Source organism: Sphaerulina musiva, assembly GCF_000320565.1.
Source record: "Sphaerulina musiva SO2202 unplaced genomic scaffold SEPMUscaffold_1, whole genome shotgun sequence".
Taxonomy (NCBI): domain Eukaryota; kingdom Fungi; phylum Ascomycota; class Dothideomycetes; order Mycosphaerellales; family Mycosphaerellaceae; genus Sphaerulina; species Sphaerulina musiva.
In genome coordinates this window covers 4,882,143-4,905,091 of record NW_016017383.1, presented here as the reverse complement: position 1 = coordinate 4,905,091, position 22,949 = coordinate 4,882,143, and the positions used below count along the sequence as shown (strand labels likewise).

The 22,949-nt window shown below is 50.1% G+C and overlaps 7 protein-coding genes across 7 annotated transcripts; 2 read left to right on the top strand and 5 right to left on the bottom strand.

Moving 5' to 3' along the window:
* Nucleotides 1-1,056: 1,056 nt before the first annotated feature.
* Nucleotides 1,057-4,783, bottom strand: SEPMUDRAFT_146851 (HAD-superfamily hydrolase). The gene has a single exon (XM_016903907.1). The coding sequence runs from the start codon at nt 2,656-2,658 to the stop codon at nt 1,300-1,302; it is 1,359 nt and encodes a 452-aa protein (XP_016766074.1). The 5' UTR covers nt 2,659-4,783; the 3' UTR covers nt 1,057-1,299.
* A 993-nt stretch (nt 4,784-5,776) lies between these two features.
* On the top strand, nt 5,777-7,723 carry SEPMUDRAFT_105128 (uncharacterized protein; the record flags this gene model as incomplete). The annotated part of the gene is made up of 1 exon (XM_016900565.1): nt 5,777-7,723. One exon carries the CDS (start codon nt 5,777-5,779, stop codon nt 7,721-7,723), a length of 1,947 nt encoding a protein of 648 aa, XP_016766073.1.
* Nucleotides 7,724-7,896: 173 nt separating this feature from the next.
* Nucleotides 7,897-9,743, bottom strand: SEPMUDRAFT_34110 (cytochrome P450; the record flags this gene model as incomplete). The annotated part of the gene is made up of 5 exons (XM_016908559.1): nt 7,897-8,119; nt 8,168-8,463; nt 8,516-8,812; nt 8,867-9,469; nt 9,624-9,743. 5 exons carry the CDS (start codon nt 9,741-9,743, stop codon nt 7,897-7,899), a joined length of 1,539 nt encoding a protein of 512 aa, XP_016766072.1.
* A 1,058-nt stretch (nt 9,744-10,801) lies between these two features.
* Nucleotides 10,802-12,883, bottom strand: SEPMUDRAFT_58898 (uridine permease Fui1; the record flags this gene model as incomplete). The annotated part of the gene is made up of 4 exons (XM_016909478.1): nt 10,802-11,121; nt 11,254-11,779; nt 11,874-12,616; nt 12,724-12,883. The coding sequence occupies 4 exons, from the start codon at nt 12,881-12,883 to the stop codon at nt 10,841-10,843; spliced, it is 1,710 nt and encodes a 569-aa protein (XP_016766071.1). The 3' UTR covers nt 10,802-10,840.
* Nucleotides 12,884-14,048: 1,165 nt separating this feature from the next.
* SEPMUDRAFT_123238 (uncharacterized protein) lies at nt 14,049-19,447 on the bottom strand. The gene is made up of 5 exons (XM_016901832.1): nt 19,108-19,447; nt 18,182-18,978; nt 15,145-18,117; nt 14,686-14,988; nt 14,049-14,548 (listed from the first exon to the last, which is right to left on the bottom strand). Exon 3 carries the CDS (start codon nt 16,497-16,499, stop codon nt 15,696-15,698), a length of 804 nt encoding a protein of 267 aa, XP_016766068.1. The 5' UTR covers nt 16,500-18,117; nt 18,182-18,978; nt 19,108-19,447; the 3' UTR covers nt 14,049-14,548; nt 14,686-14,988; nt 15,145-15,695.
* On the top strand, nt 14,120-14,805 carry SEPMUDRAFT_113921 (DUF1754-domain-containing protein; the record flags this gene model as incomplete). Its single annotated transcript, XM_016901063.1, has 2 exons — nt 14,120-14,548; nt 14,686-14,805. The coding sequence occupies 2 exons, from the start codon at nt 14,120-14,122 to the stop codon at nt 14,803-14,805; spliced, it is 549 nt and encodes a 182-aa protein (XP_016766070.1).
* On the bottom strand, nt 18,273-18,999 carry SEPMUDRAFT_113919 (uncharacterized protein; the record flags this gene model as incomplete). The annotated part of the gene is made up of 2 exons (XM_016901062.1): nt 18,273-18,347; nt 18,451-18,999. The coding sequence occupies 2 exons, from the start codon at nt 18,997-18,999 to the stop codon at nt 18,273-18,275; spliced, it is 624 nt and encodes a 207-aa protein (XP_016766069.1).
* Nucleotides 19,448-22,949: the final 3,502 nt, after the last annotated feature.

Genomic DNA, 22,949 nt, shown 5'->3' with positions numbered 1-22,949 from the left:
ACATACATACATACATACATACATACATATATACATGTAGCTATTACCCTCCCCAAAAAGAAGAAAAAGAGGAAAACCAAGAAAAAGAAAAAGGCATAGCTAAACTTTGCGATATCTAATACGTAAACCTCCTACTCCTAGGAGGTAGGAACTCCTACCTACCTGACCAAGGTAGACATGTAAGCGGTGTAGGTAGTATATACAAGAAAGCTAGGAGGTAGAGTACCTATAGAAGAAGAACAGGAATATAATATATCAAAAGTTCAAGATAAATCAAAACAACAAAACAAAAAAATCAATAAACAGTAAGTCTACCTCCTTGGGTATCTAGCTATTCTACCTCCTACAATAAAACAACCAAACAAACAGAATAAACAACCCGAGTAAGTATAAACATATAAATATACCTATACGCATTATAAATAAATCCAAATATACAAAACCTCGTATATTCCGAAACGCTTACAAGTCAAGACTCCAAAAGTTATATTAATATCTTAACAAAAAAGTAATTAAATACCTAGTATAAAAATTCCAAAACCCCCCTCTCCCTCTATATAGCATTGTAGTACCGTTTTGTTTAAACAAGATATATTACCTACCTGAGGTATATACCTGAGGTATACATATACATATAGGTAGTCAGACTACCTGTAATCGGGTAATTCGCGCTCAAATTCGGTCAATCGGGTCGGAGTCGGTCTGTCGGTCTGTTAATCGGTCTGTCAATCGGTCGGGGAGAGCGGTGAAAATGTACATCTCTGGCTGCGATAAGGTAGTGTAGTATATAGAGCTTGAACCTAAGTACATGTAGGAGAGAGATGGTGGGTGGTTGGTAGAATGTACCTCATGGAGGCTCGGGCTTGGAAAGTCTATACTATCACATGCCAATTCCATCTACCAATAACATCACTGCAACCCGTGCGGCTCTGGTGTGTGGGGCGCTAGAGTTCATGTGGTTCTTAGCGGAAACCTATGTCCCCGCCCACCATCGCGAATGCACTCTCCCGTGCCCCGCCTTGGTGTAGAAGTAAGAAAAATCAGGTGTCATGGGGGAGACGACAAATCCATTCAATCATCAACTTTCTTGATTCCTCAAAGATATATATCGGCCAGCCAGTGGCTACACGGTACTCTATCCAAACCTTGAGAATCTATCGCCTCGATTCGGCGAACATGCGGTGGTATCATAAATAATTGTAGTTTCTTCGTCAAAAAAAGACCATCCCGTAGCGCCAGTGGAATGCGGTGCGCCCCAGTACCAATTGCAGTATCAAACAGCGTATAATCCCAATTCCTCTATGCAGCGATAGTCTCGACCATCCGGAAGTCGTGATCCTGAGATTCGTCGACGGCGGATCCATTGAGCTTCAGATCGGAAATGTTAAGTGCATCTTTCATGAGTACTTTCTGCTGTCGCTTGTTCTCACGGTCAATGCCATGGTTCACAGCATCCAGCACAGTCTTGACCGTGGCTCGAGGCACGTATCGAGGCTTGGTGCCCGCCTCGTATACGCCAGTTTCTACGAGAATGGAATACCACTCCTGCTTGGAGTTCTCATTGTACTCGTTCGTGCCACGAATGTCGGATTCAGGCGTGTCGCCCACAAAGTAGACAGTCTCGGGCGCCGCATCGATACCATGCGTGTCTCGGCGCCACTGCTGCAGGAGACGAGTGGCAAACTCAAAGGTACCGCCTTGTGGCTTGCCAAATGCTGTGGTCTTGAGATCCTTTCCAGTCACAGCCTTGAACATGGCCTCGAGCGAGAGACGCAACGCGCCCATGCCGAGACGAGTGAGATCGTGCGAGGCGGACCAGATGACATCGTTGTGAGAGAAGAAGACGGGCGGACCTTCATCGAACGTTTCGGACCGCGTGCCCAGGACACCCTTCTTGGACATGAGCAAGTCGAGAATGATCTGCTGATCGCCAGCCCAATCACGGGAGTCAGCGAATACGAAAATGGCCTCGATCTCGACATCAGCAAAGTTGCGAGTGCGGGAGTTGTTGTATTCCTCTTCCGTGAGCTTGCGGAAAGGAGTGGTATCGGGATTGTCCTTAATGATGTCTCCCGGTGTCACGACGTCCTTGAAGCCATACCCCTCGGCCACTTGTCTGCACTTCTCGCCTTCTCCGCCCACCACGAGAACCGTCTTGTACTTCTCGGCCATCTCACGCATGGGTGTATGTCCGCAGATGAATTGTCCGGGTGATACCTCCAACTCGAGCTGCTGGCTGAGTTGAATGCAACGTTCTTGCTCCGTCTTTCCGCCACCGTTGGTGACGAAGATATATGGGATCTTGACTCCATATTCGTTCTTGCCGTTCAGCACTTGCATTGCCTCGACAGCCTCGGGGATGGGCCTGCCACCACGGATCAGGACTCCGTCGATATCGAAGGCGAAGGCGAACTTGTCGGTGACCGTGGTCTCTGGCGGTGTAGCGGGGGCCGAGAAGGGGGTTGTGGCGTCTTCAATCTCGTGCCTCGCCAGCTCGAAAGCCATGGCGGTTTCTTGGGCATTGCTGGGTGCCATCAGATGCTTCGGGGGTACGACGACGGTCGGCGAGCGGAGGCTCAAGGCATTGAGGGTGACATCGGAGGAGCTCACACGGCGGAAAGTCCGCGTCGGCCTCTTGGGCAGTACGGGGCCAGACATGATGGCTGTTGTGCTGTTGTGCTGGTGAATCTGAGTAAGTGGTGAGTGCTGAGCGGGAAGGAGGTCGTGAGTGAGGTGTAAGAGAACAGGAAAGGGCCGAAATAAGACCTGGAGCGGACACGGTCTTTATATGGAGACTGGGGATAGTGCGTGGAGTCTGAGAGGAGCAGACGCGTTAGGGGCGAGGCCTGGTCGACAGCTAGTACATATCCCCGGGCCATGCCACAGTAGGATGTCGGTGGTAGGCTTTGGCTTTGTCCATCGAGTCAACGCGGCCAGCTTCGCTAAAGTCGAGACTGCGGTGGACCCACTGTGAATAATAATTTTCTCAGACATCGTATCAAATACTGAGCTAGCCCACCAGTCGGCAGCGGCCATTGGGGGCACCTGAGAGGTCAATATTGAATAAGCGGTCATCAGGCACACAGGCTCACAGGCTGAAGCAGACGGCTCGGTCCAAACGTGGTCCCTGTCCGCTAGGTTGGGTTAGCAGAGCGCGCGTGTGCAGGCAACATTTACTGGTGCCAATAACGCGCTGGGTGTTGCAGACGTCGTGCTATTGTTATTCGCCTTAATCGCCCGTTGCCCTCCGAGCAGTGAGCAGCTCATGCAGCAACCTGGCAATCTGCTCCGTCGGCACGAACTGAGCCCCGCGCTTGCCTCGCGTTGGAATTGCCGCTCGGCGCAACGACGTCATCGCTGCCAAGCCCACCTGATGGTTGAGGTTTCGAGATTGTGCTGAGATCTTCAGGTCCCTTCCAGGCCCCAGGGACCGTGGCCGCGTCCAACCACGCCTACCACTCTCCCTCGACCTCGATCTCATTCTGATGGTGCGCGCCCGTGCTGGTGCGTCGTGCCGTGTTGCTTCGTCGGCTACTCGCGCGTTGGTGTCGGATACAGTCCCGAGAGTCGAACACAGCCTGAAAGGTCACCACAAGGTATTCAGGCGTGCTGTCTCGGCGCACACACACTTTCTCTCTCACACACATACACAGCCTTCTGCCTTTGGCGCTACCACAGCTCCTCTGCGCGTGCGGATGCAGTGGTGGGTTCTGGTTACATCAACCCTGTGAGGAGGAGAACCGCGGCAACTGCAAGCCATCAAGCATGGCTCCTGCTAGTGTGTCAAATTGTGTTGCGCGTTTTGCCGTTGCAAGTAAAGCGCTATCCTGTCGGCCATGCCGCCATTCTCTCGAGTTACTTGATCCAGCCGTCAGCGCGTGGTCGCCTACGCTGCTGCTGTCACATGCAGCAGTACCTGGAGCACACTGGAGCACACTGGGCGCAAGGTAAGCTTTTGCCTCTGACTGGCAGCTGTGCTTGCTATTGGAAGCATAGAACCACGATGCGCACTCCAGCACGGCTAGCTGTCATTCCACATTCAATACTTGCAGCTGACCTCATTGTGGGTCTGTGGTAGGCAGTCGCCATATGTCGTCAAGGAGGATGGTAAGCTGTCATCGTGGACTGGGGAGGAGAGAGCTCCATGCCTCCAAGCGTGCTGATGCTGGATCGTCAGCTGCAAATGCACTGCGCGAGTCGTAATCGACCAGACCAGACTCTCGCATAGCAAGCAGCCATGATGATGACAGGATGAAGACCCGTTTGTGATATCCCGCCTCTCATGGCATGTGCTGTCCCAAGCTGAAGTCGTGCTGCTGCGTTCAGTACGTCGCCTCGTTTGAAGCCACATCCGTTATCACCAGGTTGTTTCTGTGCCGTGCAGAAAGGATCTGCACCATCCTGGCACCACGCTCGACAGGCTCGGTGCTGATACGGTGTACATGTAGAGCCGACGCGCTCTTGTGATGCCCACGCTTCTCGTGATAGAGCCGGACCTGGTGGGACCTCTGGGATGTAGAGTTTCCAAACGTTCAAGCATATTGCGCTGGAAGCGACCCATTGCTAGGAGACATTGGGATCGTAAAAGGGCTATTCCGACCAGACTCGTCACTGTAACCCGTACGACCAGCCTGATCGGGGTACTCTTTGGCTTGATGCGGGATGGGAGGAATCGCGCGCATGGCATGGCTATTTCGGTGCTGCAACGAATATCGACGTGGGCGGCCGAGATGCCCACGGACGGGAATGTCTTGGTCCAGTAACATGTCGGAGAGCTCGCAATATAGAGGGTTGAGGTTTTTGAAGGTCTGGGTGTGACGTGGAGTACATGTAGTGCTGAGGTGATGCCAACTCCTGGTCCTTCTCCGCTCGAACCTGCTTGTGCTTGCCAAACCTGGTCTTGTGCACTGGTATTCGGCTAGTCAGCAATTATTCTAGCGTGCCTTTTTCGTGCTTCCCGACTTCACGTCCATTCACGTGAGGCGTCCACGTTTCCATCAACACATTGGTCTGGACCACTTTCATATCATCTGCGACCAAATCATTGACTGCACCAGCAAATCACTTTGCACTACTCCCAGATTGATACGTATGCCATTTGTACAGTCTTTTTCGTCGGGCTCCCCGCCCCATTCAATAGCTCAGTGCATGCCAAAGATCTCCAACCGCTCCTCTGCATCTCCTGCTCGGATCAGACCCTTTCTTCCATGCGGTATTTCTCATAGCTGAGCCTGGTGGGTTGTGCGAGTAGGTATACAAGCGGAAAAGTGGCTGTGTGATCTAGGCGAGAGACATCTAGGATGACAGTGGTGGAGAGGCTGGTGGAACTTCAGAATGGAAACGATGGTTTTCACTTGATTAGAGAGATTTTTGAATCGACATGGCTTCATGTATGAATACCTACCATTGGAGGAGCTGTTTGGAATGGATACTTCCAGTATATCAGCAATTGCTGCAGAGACCAAGCAATACCAGTCATACTGCTATAACAAGATTGGTTAGGAGTGTACAGAAAATTGTTAGATAGTCAATACTGTACAGTAGACTCTGATATTCGAGCTCGCAGCTACCACATGATCATTCATCCAGTGCGGAAGCGGTGCAACTGAAGCTGCATGGCTCTGTGTGCAATTGTCCACAGGAGGTACATGGTCCATAGCTTTTTGGCTTACTAAGCATGGGCCAGCTCGTGTTCTTTTGGTGCCCATGTTCGAACGCACTTCTGCCGCAACCAACACTTTGAAACTGCCTCAATCATCCTATACCCGCGATAGTCATGGACTGGACCGGCGGAACACGTCGCCGCTACGCGCAGGCCGGTAAGAATATCGTCGTGCAAAAGCAAAAAGCACACTTCGCGAAAGTCCGCAGCGCTGGCCATCCCCATCCACCGCGCTCCATGCCAGACTTCATGCGCGAGGCTGTCGAGTCCAAGAGCTATCGACAGGCCAAGGCATCCCAGCAGCATCGAGGAAGTACTACTCTTCGCTCGGAAGGCGGCTCACGCAGCTCAAGATCTTCTGAGGCTCGTTGTCGACGTCGAGCTGCAGACGTGCGGGATCAAGCAGTCCCAGCTGACATGACGGACGAAGAACGCAAGATACAAAGCGCCCGTCGCAGCTTGCTGGCACGTAGCGATTGGCTCGGTCTCAATGCCTCGAGGCCTGTGAAGGTCCAATTTCCGGCAGAGCGAGACGTCGAGAGAATCGGAAAGCGGCGCAAGGTATTGAAGACTTCACGGAATGGTCCACGCGAGTTTCAACAACGACGTGTGACGCCTCCTTTCCAGCATCGAGAGCGCCTCATGCAACCAATTTTAAGCGATGATGGTAGGGGCGAGAGCATTGACATCAAAATCGGCACCGGGGCTCTCGCCGGTACTCAGACTGAGCTTTCTCGTCCACCTCATGTTGTGGCAAACACCAGCATGCGCCAGCCATCTACGGAGTTCGGGCCGCTCTCCGAAGAATCGATGCTCATGGGCGAGGAATTTGACGACGTAGGTACTACAGCTGAGCGACTTTTCTGCACTGATAACAACCGTACGTCACAGTGCAGTGCACTTGATGAGCATCAGGACTGGAAATCTTGCACCGGATATGCCGCTGTAAATCCCTTGGAACGATGGCCAGTTATGCAGCAGACCAACGGCTTCGATCAAGATACACCGCATGTGCCTTCCGAGCCCATCATACTACCGCATGATGCTCCATTTCGTGATGAGGAATTTTCGGACAGCGTAGCACTCGGTTTGGGCGCGCAAGATGTGACTCGGCAGCATACACAGAATGCCCTTATAGATAGTCCATCGTACAGGTACAGTCCACAACCAACCGCGATCCCATGTGCCACGTGGGACATGGCCGGAGCGACGGTACTCGACGACGAAGGGCTATGGCGCAGGACGCTGCGCATCAGGACAGATGCACCTAGTGAGGCTTCCATCGCGGCCTTGAAGTCTTCTAGCTTGCACCGCACGCAGTCTGCATTCAGTATTGCGCCCCAGCGGCCAGTTGAGTCGATTGGCGCACTGAGACAGATGCAGTATACGCCTACACCGCGAGTTGACCCTCCTGCGAGGAGATTCGGGCCTCTGTCGAAAGGTTTGGATGAAACACCGGCACTCATATCGAAACTCATGCCGGCTCGCTCATCGCATGCGACGAATGACGATGAGGGACAGATCGAGCCTTCAGCCGTAGATGGTGCAGAGGAGGAAGATGTCTTATGGAGAACCTTCATCCTTGGCAGTCAAAGCTCCGACAGCAACTCTTTGGCGTTTAACAATAAAACTCCTGACGAAGAAGGCGTCTCTGACCCTGCACCACGGCTATTGTGCGATGCTACAAGTGATCAGCCACGGTCTGATCGGGTTACCGCAGGCGGCTCGATCTATGATTTGGCGTTAACGACATACTCTGCACCGGCATCGTCGACACAACATGGCATCGAAAACACTTCACTGATGGGTCATGCAGCCACAGCGCATCAAGAAGTGGACGACATTGAGGATGAGGACGTGCCTCAGCCTGTCAAGCCCCAAAGACTGAGAAACAACATCCCTGCGTCAGCCAAGGTGCTCGACTCCAAGCGATTCATCAGGCGAAAGAAGCACAGCCGCCCAGGTGCTCTTCCGAAGCCGTCCAGATTCCAGCCATCTACAAGATTTCGCGCTACACCTGTGGATAAGTCTGTGTATGACATCCCGAGCACAAGCGACTAGAGGTCTCATAGTTTGGTCGCCAGCACTTCCACGATAATGATGCGGCTGAATTGCTTGTTTGGCACAAGAGCGACACGGACTGATCTTTCGCGTTCACTCCAGCTAGATCAAAACTTGACAAAGCTGGAAAAAGGGAAGCATATATCATGTTTTCACATTCCCAGACATTTTGTCTAAGTGCTATATGCATCCTTGGTCCGTTCCTCGGCTTTACTCAAGCATGTGGCCAGCTCTTCCGGATTTCTAGGGATGAACTTTACCTTGAAATCTCGTGGAATCGCTACCAAAGCTGACTTCAGCAGGTTGTAATCCACGTAGTCAGTGTTTGGAGGTTCTTCCTTTGACGCCACAATCTTGAAGCTTGCGATAATGCGCAGAAGCGCAGTATACAGCAACCTGCCAGATCAGCTTTCAGATGTTGAAAGAGTGATAGGGTCAACTTACCTGTTGGCGATGAACTGTCCAGAGCATGCACGTGAACCGGCCCCAAATGACAAGTGTTGCAGACCTACTGAAGGACGCTCTCGTGGAGGAGACACATTCTCCAACCATCTTTCTGGATTGAATTCGCCCGCGTCTGGCCCAAAATGCTCAATTTCGTGATTGGCAGCTTGAGCGTTGATCAGTATCATCGTGCCCTTTGGGATGATGGCTCTATCCCACTCGATGTCTGCTGCTGCTTTTCGTGGCAAGCTCATGGACGACACGGTGTAGTATCGCCCTGCTTCCTTGACGATTGCCTGCCGTCCATTAGTCATACTCGGTTTGTAGCAATACCGCACAAATGCTCACATTGAGGTAGGGAACATCTTCTGCTTCGAGCGACTGCAACCATGCGTCTTCCGTGCTCAGATAGTGCCGCTTGATGTCTTCGTATGCCTTTTCCTGAAAGACTTGACCTTCCGGTGTTGAAAGTGATCCAATACAGCTCGTGAGAGTACCAGGGATAGTCTCAAACCCTCCAGACACCAAAGACAGACAGATGGACGAGACCTCGACTCCTGACAGTTTGGTCTCTTCGTCCTTGAGAATCGCTGCCGAAACGCAAGGCCTGTCTTTCCCCTGCTGGATCATTTCTCGCACTTTATTCTATCCCAGGGTCAGCGCCATCCCCCCAACAGCGTGACAGAGTTCACACCATACCAGAAGCTCATCCAGATACTTATCTCGACGACCACGCAAAGCCTTACTCCGCTGCGTCTTTTCATTATTCGGCAAATATCTCAAGGCCGGAATATAATCCTGATAATTCTCCGAAGCACTCCTGAGCAAGCTAATCGCGCTCCCGACTTCCAAAATCTCTCTCAGCATCTCATCCCACACACTATCCATTCGAATACCATAACACAGCGTCAACGTCGTATTCAACGCATACCGCTGCAAATACGGCCTCACATTCAACCACTTATCGCCGCCCCCTCCACAATCCCGCAGCACATCTCGCACAATACTCGTCGTTTCCAGATCAAACATGGGCAAATATGTCTTCATGGCCACTCTCCCCAACGTCTGGCCCGCGGCTTTGCGCTTTTTCGAACAACTCTCGTCCCACGGCGACGAGCCGATGGTGAAACCCTGCGTGGAGGAAATTACTCCGTGGAAAGTGTAGAGTGTTGGACGATCGATGACGGCGGATTGATGGCCGATGAGCATTCGTTTGCAGTCGGCGAAACTGTTGATGACGACTGCTCGTGTGTTTCCTAGACGGATTTGGAAGGTGGATGTTTGGTGTTTTTGGGACCATTTCTGGATTAGACGGAGAGAGAGAGAGAGAGAGAGAAGATGTCAGAGTTTGGGTTTTATAGTGAAGAGTTTGTGGTGGTATCGATGATAATAATCATTACCCCCGAAAAAACAAGAACAAGAACGAAACAGAAAAGAAAGAAAAATTCTAACATACCTCACAAACCGTAGCATGATCATCCCCCAATTCAAGTAAATGACCTGCTATAGGCAATGCGCCAGGAATTTCGAATATTCCTATTACATCCCTATTAGCGTCATTACTACTACCTCTCATCTCCAGAACAATTCCCAAATAAACAAAACAAAACACACACATCATCATCATCCCATCTCAAGCTTTGACTAGACTGGACTGAACGGAGAACGAACAAACGGATCGAGGAGGTATAAGTTACATACCTTGAATTTTCGGTATATCCGTCTTGGTGCAAACCTATTCAAAAATAAATGAATGGTAAGATGTATAGCCAGTTATGTATATCAAAAAAAGGGAAAAGAGAAAAAGAGAGAAAAAAATGAAAAGAAAAGAAGAAAAAAACAGTAAGGTACGTTAGGTTTTGATCTTTTTCCTTTTTTTCTTTCTTTCTTTCTTTTCTCACTTGGTGGCAGTTGTGGTGCTTTTAGTACTTAGGTCAGGTACTTCCAGGTACGTAGGCATGATGTATTATCAACCAAACCAACAACATCTTTCCCAAATACCCACATACTTGTCTGATACCCACCTGATACCTAGTTCTTTCTCTTTCTCCCATAGACCGAAGGAAATAGAAGGAAACGGAATTCAAATAGAAAATATCAATTTACCTGAAATATAATCCACCAGAAGAACAAAGAAACAAAAATACTCAAAATCGAAAAAGTCAGGAAGAGAGAAGAAATGGCGGTAGGGTTGTTGTTGGTTTTCGTCGTTGTTGTTGTTGTTGTTATGAATGAGAAGAGGGAGGAGAAGGAGAAGGAGGAGAAGGAGGGAGGTTCGTAGTAGGTTGTAAAAGGGAATAATTCCATGGTTGATGTCGTGGAGGTATGCTGCTGTATAAGGTACGGATGGATGGATGGATAGATGGATATAAGAGAGAAAAGTAAGTGAATGATGTTGTTGGAGATTTAGTGTACAAGACAAGGCAGAGGAGGTAGGATTTTCGGCCTATCTCTCTATCTGTCCTGCAGGATATTGGAGATACAGGTACAAAGATAAAGTACCTTGTATAGCTATATTAGCTAAGGTACCTAAGTTAGGTACATGTAGCTCTCCAAGCTCATCGTAAAATTTGGAAAGATTCATAAAGCAACACAATAGGCAATTCGAGAGAATATCTCATTCATTTTCATATACCCAAGGTAGTCATTCATCATCCTTCACTTCCCCTCATCTCACACAACCCCCTTTGGCAATTCCGTCGTCTGCCTCTTCGCATCAGAATCAGATTCTTCTTCACCATATGCCAAATTACGTCTACGTCTACCTCTTCTCTCATCTCTCACATCACTAACATCATCATCGACGTCGTCTTCGTCGTACTCGACATCGTTATCGACTTCTCGCCAAATGTCGCTGCATGCGGGAATAGGTTTGATTTTGCATAGAATCCAATAAATTGCTGCGGCGACGATGAAGCCGCCGAAGAAGTTGAGGTTGTATAAGTAGGTTGCGCCTAGTGTCGGGATGAGTGAGTTACAGGTAGTTCTCGCCTTGCAATGAGGAGAGCATGTATTGCCATTGTATCTTCAGAAAGACAGCGGAAAAAGGGATGTTTTTCTTTTGAAAAAAGAAAAAAAAAACTTACCTTTAGGCACCTCAACACCCACAGCCCCAACAAACCCAACAACATTGGGTAAAATCCCCGCAAGATACGCCGCATATCCTCTCCAACTCACACCTCCATGAAAAAAATACGGCCCCTTTCGATCCGCACTATACAAATCTTTCGTCTGCAAATATCCCTTTCTCACCAAATAATAATCCGCACACATAACGCCCGCAATCGACGACAAAAACACCGAATACGCAGACAAATATGTCGTGAAATTATTGCTCGAGGATAACAAATGCCACGGACACATGGCCAAGCCGACAATGGCGCACAGATAACTTCCGCGTCGAATGCTAATCCATCGCGGGAGTAGGGCGGTCAAGTCGGTTCCGGCGGAAATGCTGTTGGCGGCGATGTTGGTGCCGAGTTGGGCGAGGGCGAAGGATGCGGCGATGATGAAGACGCCGAAGCGCGTGGCTCCTGTTACGTTGGGTTCTTCGAGGAACATGGTGAGGAGGGTGAGGGGGGACCAGATGGGTTCGTCGAGGTTGAAGATGACCTGGGGTTTTGTTTTAGTACCTATGTTTTGATGTTTTTTTAAAAGAAAAAGAAAAAGGATAGGAAAAAAAAGATCGCTGATTGGCGTGACTCACCGTCGAAGACGAAGATACGATAATTCCAACAAAGGAGGTGAGGGCAAATCCAATAGGGATAGTGAGAAGCTGCGACCAAAACGCGTCTCTGGGTGTTCGCGCAAAACGGCTGAAATCAGGATCATTCACGATCAATGTGGCAAAATTCGCGATTGCGCTCATGATGCCTTTGATCACAGCCCACGCCAAAGCACTCCCTTGCAACGCTCCACGCTGCTTGACAATGGGCCCCAACCCGTCGGCTCGCACGACTGCCCAGATGAAGAATGCCATACCAGCAACAGGCACGACAGCAGCCTTCACCGTGAACAAGTGTCTAATTTTGTGCACAGCCGGCCACAAAAAAGGCAAACTGCCAGCCCAGAACAAGAAAAAGCTCACAAAATCGCGCGTGTTAGTTCCCGAGGATGCAGGCATGGAATTTTTACTCCCTTCGGGACCATATGCATCCCACGAAGGCCAAATCGATCGAATCATCAGGTAGACGCACGTCCCGCCGATCCAGCCTTGCACACCATACCAAATGCATGCCATGGCGGCGCGATTGAGGACGGGCCAGAGACCTCCCCAGATGCCAAAGGATGCTCGAGCGATGACGGGAAAGCTGAGGTGGTATTTCGCTCCGATGCGACCGGTGAGCACGACGAAGCCGGCGGTGATTCCGTAGCCGATCCAGACGCAGAGCCAGGACTGCCACCAGGATAAGCCGTCGACGATGTTGGAAGAGGAAATCATCCATGTGTCTGTTGTTGGGGGGAAAGTGAAATTTGTCAGCTTTTGTCATCGCCGTGGCTGTCTTTTTGTTTTGGAGATTCAGATATTGACAGCAGCAACAACAATAACGACATACTGATGTTGAAGGAATCACTGATCCAGAAAAATACAAAGTTCTTGGATGTCCACACGCGACGTTCCGCTTCCACAGGCTTGAGATCCTCATTCTGGAGCATGAGTTGAGCATTGGTGAGACCCGGTTCGGACGGGACAGCGAATCGATTGAACTTCTCCATAATGGCCGAGGGAAAGTCGTAGCGATATGCTGATGATGATGGTGGTGGTGGTGATAACCCTGCTGGCCGACCTCCAAGCAGAGGTGTAGACTCCGAGTCGCGAAAACAATGATCACCCTGTCGTAATAGTTGTGGAGTCGGAGTAGTCGTAGGAGAAGGAGAAGAAGAAGGAATAGAAGGAGTAGAAGAAGATAAAGAAGAAGGAATAGAAGGAGGTGAAACCTCGGTGGCATGGCGGCGATCCATCAGTAGTATTTGAGCGATCCATGTGGACTTTGACTCTCTCGCTCTCTCAGTGTCTCTCTGTTATCAAGTCGCGCAGATCCCAAGAAAAACGACCAAGAAAAACCAAGAGAACAGGTCCCCGTCCGAGAAAGCAATGTCCCAAGACTGCTGCTTGCTATGTCTATTCCCGTGGAGGAGAATCGAAAGAGGAGGTAGTAGGTAGACCGTCGATAGATAGACTTGTGATATTTTTTCTTTCACTTACGGAGAAACGAAAAAAACCCCAAGTGAAGCTATAATATCCATTCTTGGTATCTATACAACCTTGGGAGGTACACCCCAGATCTTTTTATCTTTCGAGAAGAGAACTAGCAGCCTTGGCATTTGAGATAGCAAGATCCGGATATACGGCGTCCTGTCATGTTTTGTAGGTAGGTAGGTAGTATTCAAGGGAAGTTCCCTGGATGTGTGAGGTGTACAAAAGATTAAAAGAGAGATAGATACCTGGAGATAAATGGATTATGTGACTCGATGGCATCGAATAATAATAATCATAATTCAGGTAAGAATTCCCCCCCACGAGAACTCCCCACTTTCGGTGTTATTAATACGAGTTTCGGGGGGGTTTATACTGTGGGTGCGCTCCGGCCAGTAGTGTGTCGAATCATCTGCAGGTAGGTAAGGTATAGTACGTGTCGGCGGGTAAGAAAGATACCTACTCAGTAATGTAGAATATCTCATCAATCACACACCCAAGCAACGCCCAAAGTTGTCGGCGAGTCTTTCGTTTCTCCCGTCGCAAGTCTTATAATTTATAAGGTAGCGGGCGGGGACAAGCGCTAGGGCAATTCCTTGGCGTTGCTGGGGGCCGGTACGTAGGTGAGGTACCTAAGGGAACAACCGTTCACCATCTTCCCCCATCTCACGCGTCGAACAAGCCAGTAGTAGAACGCGTTACCTACCTACCTGCCTACTGTACTGTACCTACATGGTAATCTGCGCCAACCACAAATGCCCTCATCAGACTACACCTCCGCAGTAGGCGGCGGTCTCAAACTCAAAGGCTCGAGCGGAGGAGGTATTGACAAAAAGAAGAAGAAGAAGAAGAAACCACAATCCTCATCCGACGACAAGCCTTCTTCGACCATCTCGGACGCGACAACGACAACGATAGCACCAACGAAAAACTTACATGAGAAGAGCGCCCTACAGCAACAAAGTTCCGCCCTCGCAGATGGAGAAGAGCAAGAGCACGAGCGAGAAGGAGAGGATGGAGAAGGTGCAGAAGAAGAAGAGCAGAATATCACCACCAAAGAAATAACCACGCTGAAGAAGAAAACAACAACAACAACAACAACTCCGCCAGCAGCAGAAGAAGAAGTGAAAACTTATGGAAAAACTGAAGCGCAAAGAAGACATGAAGAGAGAAGAAAGAAACGGGTACGTCTCTCTCTCTCTCTTTCTCTCTCTCTCTTTTCCGCATCCCCTCACCCTCACCTTCTCTCCTCTCCTCCATGCCCACTCTCCTCTCCCGTCTCCCTAATGCTAACCAAAAAACCCATCAAAAAAAACAACAGCTCGAAGAACGTCTCCAACGCGAAGGAGTCAAAACCCACAAAGAACGTGTGCAAGAACTCAACAAATACTTGTCCACCTTGTCCGAGCATAATGATATGCCTCGCATTGGACCTGGTTAAAAAAATATTTTCAGGTATACAAGACAGGCGCGCAAGTCAAGATGGGCACATCCTAGGCTGCCCACCAGAGGATACATGTAATGACGGCAACGACAAGGGGCGCGTGGGGGTGAGTCTTGGAATATCAAATATCATGTGCTGGTGATTTCAAGTTGCTCTGCGCGCTCCATTAAGCAGAATTACGTACGTCGTCTTCTTCTCTGTTCTTCTTCTTCTTATCTCTTCTCACCACCAGCAACCACAGCTTCGAGACCTGGATCAATGTCTACCTGTGATACATTGTGGTTTCAGATCCATACTGTACGAACAAAAGGAAAATCGCTGATGATGATGAAGCAGTCTCTGGGTAGCTATCGTGCCACGCACAGAGTACCACAGCCTGGTGGAAGCGGTCAGGAGGCGTGTCTGAGCTCCGCGGATGCGATGCTCGCGTCGTCCCTCTTTGCTGCTGTCCCCTGACCGTGCCGCGGATCAGATTCCTAGTCTGAACGCACGCTATAGGTTCGGTCGACGTGAATGTGTCCTGGCACCTTTTGCATCTCGAGATCGATGCTCTTTCGATCATCGTGCGTCTCTTTTCGGGGAGAGTCCTCGCCAATCAACGTATCGTCACCGACGAGCTCTTTCTCACTCTGCGGCCGACCGCTACCACCCGTATTGCCTGGCGTTCTCGGTCCCAAGGCCAGTTCGCGGTTGCGTTGGACCTGATGTGGCGCAGCGATGTTGTTGCTGTTGGTGTTGGTCGCGGCCCACATGCTCGAGAGGGGAAGAAAGGTGGCTACGACGCACGGCATCAAAGAGTTGACTTGTGCTGCGCCGTACACAAAGTACGTCAGAATGCCGAAAATAGCTGCCACACAGGTCAGCACCACTCAAGACGAACACGTGTACTAGATGCACTTGCCTGGAATGAACATTGTCTGACAACCCATGACAAAGATTATCTGCATCGGTCCGAACTGCTTCATGCCCATGGAACGGCGCTGGTAGATGGCGTATCCCAGCTTGGTGTTGAAGATGGCACTGAAGAAGAAGATGCTGGCCATGACGCAGATGTTCGAAGCGGAAGCCAACGAGGTGATCAGCGCCCACTGCTCGTCGGTCTTAGCGGCGACGTTGACGATGCCCAGGTCTGCGTTGACGACCATGGTGACGAAGCGAATCGAGCAGACGGCCATTGCCATGACGGTCGTGACTGCCGTGACCAGAAGTCGCCATCGTGTTCTCAAGGTCACACACACGATGCGAACTTGAAAGAACAGCGAAAACTCCAGACCAGCGATGACCAGGAAGTTGATAACTTCTGCGGCCACGGACAGTCGAATGGACTGATCGATGTCGTAATAGTAGCTGTTCACCCAGTTGTAGAAGTTGTAGAAGGGACCATGGAGCGCCACACACATGATGACGGCGCGGACGAGCAGCAAGACCAAGGAAGCGAGGTTGAGGAAGAAAATGATGCTGCGTCGCTTTTCGGGTCGGGTCATGAGGGCAAGAATGAGCATCAGGACGACGGAGATGCCCAGCTGGACGCCATAGATGATGCCGGTGTTGACCGAAGTTGCCTGAAGCTTGAAGATGTTTGAAATGTCCACGGTGCTCTTTGTGATGCCATCCGGCATGGTGATGATCAGCATCTGGTGGTAGGGGTCGTAGCTGGCATTGTATGTGAGGCCTTCGAGCGGCAGGCCCATGGTGAGAGTTTGCTGGGGCTTTGTTCAGTGCTGACGGAGATGCACAGAGAACATGCAGTTTGCTGGCTGCAAAGGACTTGGTGGCAGCGAAAGGACCAGATAAAGAAGTCGTACTCGCCGGTCGGGGGAAGGGGAAGGGTGTGGTTGTGATGGAAGTGGTGGTGTTCTGTTGTTGGTGAGCAGCTTAGACCAGGCGTTCAGTGCACATGAAAGAGCGAGAAACAAGAAGGCCAGTCGGCTGGAACAGAGGTGATCTTGTACCTTCTCGAACAATTGGAGCTGAGACAATGCCTTGGTGTCCCGCGCGAACTGCTGCCCCGGCCGATTGTTCGATGATGAGCGATATCAATTCACACGGGGACGCGAAGGCCGCACAATACGAGATGGCCCGCTCGAATGCAGAGTGGTATTGGTATTGTTGAGGGCGAACTGAAGAGGTGAGGTGGAAGGTGGGCCATTGGGGGAGGTATGAAAGCGCCTTCCCGAACGACCAAATCACTTTCGACGATACAGACACAGGCACAGGCACGCACGCACTTGCACTCGCTGCAATATACGTCTGGGCCCTGAGCCGGCGCAAGCATCGATATGGTGGATATGGCCATGTTTGACTTGGGTCTTCATTTCGAGGTGTGCAGGAGCGACATGCCGCACGTGTCTCAGGGAAAGAACAATATGAAGCTGTTGAGCTGCCGTCACGTGGCTGACATCGATGCTGCATATCTCGTCTCACACATTCAATGGTTGCAATGCCTATCGAGACAGTCTACCTACCTACACAGTCCAGACCACGCAACACGCTGCCATCGTCCATCATGTGGAAGGTACTTATCACTTGGCGGGCTGCTCTTGCCCGACCTGGACGCTTGAAGCACGCACATGTTCCGCGCCTGGGTCGCGCCTTCCTTCCAGGTTGCCAACGTGAGTCCGGCCTGTACAATGATGGCGCACCGACGTACACTCACACCGCGGTGTACCTTATGTACATGTACCTACGGTTCAATTGCTGAGACCTTCATCGCCAACACATCCATCGAGGCGCCACCGAGATATTCCAATTGGGCTTACCACCAGCACAGGCGGCTCGCCCAGCGCTGCGAACATCCGTACCAATCCTCAATTACCTCCGAAAAGTCTACTGACGAGTGGGGGCCACAGTGTCTACACAGACAGCGCGCGATTCCTCAGCACTGGTAGTTCGCCGCGAAATGCCAGCACCCGAGGCCATTGCTGACACCTCACCATCCGCAATTCCCCGCGACAGAGCTGAATTCAGGAGACAGCAAGAAGGAAGGTACCGATCACGACCCAGTCTCGGCAAGAACATACAAATCGAAAACATCGCCATCGCTCAAACGCAACCTTGAAGTCTACAGTTCGACCAGACCAATATCACTTGCCGTCTGATGACGGCTCCACTTAATCTTCCATGCTGCACAGACTCGAGAGGCGATCCCAAGCCGGCAAAGTTAGCGATGAAGATGAGGATGAGATTGCTGTAGCACCCGTACCTGGTTACGAAGCGCAGAGGATGATGATGATGATGATGATGATGGAGACGATGGAATCATGGTTGTGTCACCGACTCAGACGCCAAGGAAGGCTTTGCGTAGTGGAGGTATGTTCACACACTTACACTGTGACTGAATGGCCGGGCTAGCCGTAGTCGCTTAGTGACACAGACACCTGTCAAGAAGATGGCTGGCCGCCCGGCTACGCCAGCTTCCAGCGTATTGGCAGATAGGACACCGAAAGCTTTACTCAGCTGCAGCCTCACGCCAGCCGATCAAAGCTGATGACCAAGTACAAGATTACGGTTGTCAAAGCTGCATCGGGCAAGCGGACCAACTATGTGTATATGTGGTCAGAGACGAGTTGATGCCATCCACGATCAAGGTTGTCAAAGCCCTGTTAGCAGGAGAGCCTGTCATCGGACACTCGTGGATCTCACGTTCTCGAAAATAAGACAAACTGCAGGATCCAGAAGACTAACATTCATCAGGCTGAGACTCGCACAAAGACGGAACCCCCGGCGATTACTGCTGGCCGGAAAGATAATCTTCTTCAGCGCCGATGCCAGAGTAACCTGGAATATGGATTGGGCTCCAGTCGCAGGAGCTTGCGACCGATGCTGGCGCCGCGGGGTAAGCAAGTGGAAGTGCGGCCGCGGGAGCACCATGTCATCTTCACGTTGTGCAGCTTCGATGACAAAGCAGATCACGATGTGAAAACACTCATGGAGGAACATGGATGCATGGGTTGACCACAGGACGATGTTACCCGTTCGATTATCCAGGCCGACGTCGACCTGCAGGATAATGACTTCCAATTCAGCCTGCCTCTGAGTGGCGCCAACAGGAAGGAGTCGAAGTCGAATTCGAAGACGTGGTACTACAAGTGGCCCTGTCGGCGAGTCATGTTCAGCAGAGGATATGTGACTGTTGAGAATGTTTCGAAAACTGCCCAGGTGTAAGCTCAGGTAGGTACATTTCATGTTCATGGATTTGAAGGCATACGATATTGCTAGGAGTCAGTTTCTGTTCGTCTCTGAGAAGGGATTGATTGTTCATGTTGTATAGGCAGGTTCTTTTCTGGCTGACGATTGTAGTGACTGGAGGTTCTGGCCGACAACGTTGTAGATGTACCCCTACGTACTCAGATGCACTCACTCTGCTGCAGCCAACATGGAATCGAGCAACCACACTGGTCTATCGTGGAGCTGTTCAAAGGTCGGGATATATACCGCTTCGAGAGAAGCTACTATAAATGTCTGTTAAAGGTAACCAACCTCAAACGTCGAAAAGAACCGTTGGCGTTGCCGTTGCCGTTGAAATCCCCGTAACATTGGCGTCCTTCGCGACGGGACGAATACGACCAGACGAGACATGACTCCTTTCTTCCCTCCTTCTAGTAGTGTTGTAAGGTAGTAGTAGGTAAGGTAGTAATAGGCAGTAGGCACTCTCAAGTGAGATTTGATTCGTGTTTCAAGACAAACGTGTTCGGTGGTGCCACGCGAGTAGGTAAGGTCACACAGTCAGGTAGGCATCGTAAAGTGAGTCACTTTCTACCTGACTCAGCCGTGTGGCCTCATCCAATACCTTACCTTACCTGTATACCTTACCTACCTCCAAACATTCCAATGTATGGAACTTGTTTTGGCGTACCTAGGTAGGCGTACCTACCTCCTACGGTAGGCTGGCATAATCAATCTGAGTGAGACGGGCACTACATATGAGACCTAAACGTGTTTCAGGCAAGCAAGGCAACAAAACACAGCTCTTTTTTTTTCCTTTCTTTCTTTCTGTTCAAGGTACAGGTATCAACAGGTAGGCGAACGGTTAAACTTTTTTTCTGCAAGGTGTTTTGAAGACAAGAAAAAAGGACAAGACAAGACAAGATTTAGATTTTTTAGATTCTAGATTGCTCTAGAAGAAGTCAGGTAGTTTTGAAGGGGTTGGTTTTATTTATAAGGTATCTTATCGATTTGATTGATTGATTGAATTGATTTCGTTGGTAAGGAAAACCTGGAAGGTAGGTCGATACCTAATAGATCGATGCTAGGTAGATGGATACTAGAGGTAGGTAGTTGGGTAAAGGGAGATGTAGAGCTCTCTCTCTCTCTCTCTCTCTCCCTCCCTCCCTCCCCTACTTTCTTCCTTTCTTCCTTCTCTTTCTCGAAGCGAAAGATGACTATTTGAGCTAGGTACCTATCTACCTACCTACCTAGGTACATGTCGCCTTGTTTTTTCTTTTCGAGCGAGGTACATCGTACCTACATGTACATGTATGTTTGAAATGGGGTTCATCGTTCGATTAATTGTCAAGCTAACGACATGTAACTAAGCGGAAACGGAAGTTTATAAGCTAGCTGTCTTTCCTCCTCTCGTAGGAATGTAACTCTCTCTAGAATCGACGATCAGCATCTGTAGGTAGGTAGTTGGATCGTTCGTTCTATTCTTACTCTTATTTCGTATTACTATCTACCTGTAGGTAGGTACCTTAAGGCACATGACCTCCACTTCGCACGTATGCTCGTTACTTATCTTACCTAGCGGGATGCACTCGTTCCGATACGTAAGGTATCTACTAGGTACATGTAGGTAGGTAAGGAATATTCCTTCCGGTAAGAAGATGATTGCCTTCTTTTTCTTTCCTGTCTTCTTCTTCTTCCTTCAATGTGTCTCGTGATCAATCAATCGGAGCGACTAATGCATACCTTGCCTGACAGGAAAGAAAGAAAGAAAGAAAGAAAAAAGAAGGCAACCTTGTAGCACGTCAGCTCATTCACACGTACATGTAGGTACATACTGTACCTGAGGTATATGGGTTCATGGAAGCTGACCGGAACCACCTCATACCCTTCCCTCCGGTCTGTCTGTCTGTCTGTCTATCTGCTACAAGAATACAGTCAGGTAGGTAGCTGCATGTCGTCTACCTAGGTAGGGAGATGGAAGAGAATGACCCTTGCGCTACGGAAATACCTTGCCAACCTGACCTGACCTGACCTGACCTTACTACCACGCTCCACGTGGCTCATGGATCTTTGATGAACACGCGCCGCACTAAACAGTAATCTGCAAGTACGAGCACACACCAGATCTAGCGAAACGACAGACCTGTACCCGACATTAGGCATGTACACACACATGTACTCACTCCTCCTGTTGCTCTGTTCTGTTGGACGCTGGGCTGCCGCCAACAATTGCCAAGAGTGGTCATGCTGCACGTTTGTGCAACAAACAGGTTGTACACCTACCTACCTAAGGCTACCTACCTTATCTCCTCGTCTAGTCCCGTCTGGTACAGTGCAGTACACACAATCTTGCAGTTCCAGCAACAGAACCCGTCGTCGCTGTTTCCCATCTTGTGCTTGGTCCCCCCACCCCCCGGTGAGAAAACCTTACTCATCGCAGAAGCTTCCATGCATGAAACGATGTCCTTCACCCCCCTCCCTCCCTCCCCGCGGATGTAACTTGTGACTCTACCTACATACCTAGCTGAGGTACTGCTACTATGCCGCGGGCAGCAGCGCCCATGCTGTCGGTGTAGGATCAGACCAGAAGCAGAGAGAACGAGAGAGAGTCAGAGAGAGAGCAAGAAAAACGAGACCCGAGTCCTGCCCCCCCCCCCCCCCCCCCCCCGGCTCGGGCTGTTTCGCATCTCTAATCAGCAGGATTTATTGGTTCTCATGTCCACGGGCTGCTCCCAACTGTAACCTCGCACGGGCATGATTCTACTACACTACCTTACCCGACTTTTTTATCTTTTACCTATTTTGTCTCGAGCAAAGATGGCAAAAAAAGGCCGTCTCGCATTGAGTCGTCGCCTCTCTCTCCCGTCTCTCTTGCAAGTGCCGAAAGGTTGGAATCTTCCTCGACTCACCTACCTATAGGTTCTTATCATGTTGAGGCGCTGCTGCTATTGGAGGAACCTGCCTGGGAAGGCTCTCGGGTGGTGATACTCGCCAGCGTAAGGTAATGTATTCACTCACCTACTCACTTACCCATCATTATGTCAGGTACATGTAGGTACCTAATAATACTGGGTATGTACCTATGTAAGGAAGACGGCCGAGGAAACTGCGCCTGCGCCGCCGCATGTGCCGCAGCAACAGCAGTAGTCAGGTCAGGTCAGGCCAGGTCAGGTCAGGTACATTGTAGGTATAATCGGCTTTGTTGATGTTGTGCTGCCTACCTACCTACCTACCTAGGCTTGCACTACTCGCTCCCATGTGTGTACATGTTGTACCTTTTAAATGTGAATACGGTCTGCCGTACCTAAGTACAGTACCTGTAGATACCTCCTACCTGACCTTTACCCGTCCTTGGGTACATACCTGTACCCACAGAGTTGGAAGGTTGTCATTTAAATACCGAGATGAGTCAGCCACCCAGACAGAGAGAGCAGAACAGTCACGGTAGTCAGTCTCAGTCTCAGTTCAAGGATTATAACCAAAACCTGCTTGTAAGGTACAGCCCAGCCTACATGTGCCCGTGCTTTTTCTCTCTCTCTCAAAAAAAGGCCAACCCAACCCAGCAGCCAGGACGCTTCGGATTAAGGTAGGGCTGTATGGGCATCCATCCCAAAACTTTAAAATTAATACCTACCTGACCCCAAGACATGAAATGCCTAAGGTACGGTACTGTAGCTTACTGGGTATATTCTGTAAAGTTACTAGGTACATGATGTGTTTTTTTTTATTGTTGTCCTGACTCCTTTGTCGGTCAGTTTGGTAAACGCAAGCACTTACCTCTTACCTACCTACAGGCTACAGCTAGGTACATTGCCTCGCCTGTAGCCTACAGGTCTATAGGTATGCGTCGATAACTCGGGATATCTGGCAAGCTACTTTCGATTCATTATTTCATAGTTTGGCTGAGCTCGGGCCAGATACCACCGGATCCGTTGCCGTACCTATGCATACCTAATTTACCTATATACAGTACAACA

Bases quoted from the DNA above. Each gene is read 5' to 3' on its own strand.
- SEPMUDRAFT_146851 (XM_016903907.1), bottom strand. From the start codon at position 2,658: ATGTCTGGCCCCGTACTGCCCAAGAGGCCGACGCGGACTTTCCGCCGT.
- SEPMUDRAFT_123238 (XM_016901832.1), bottom strand. From the start codon at position 16,499: ATGGGCCTGCCGCTCGAAGGCCTCACATACAATGCCAGCTACGACCCC.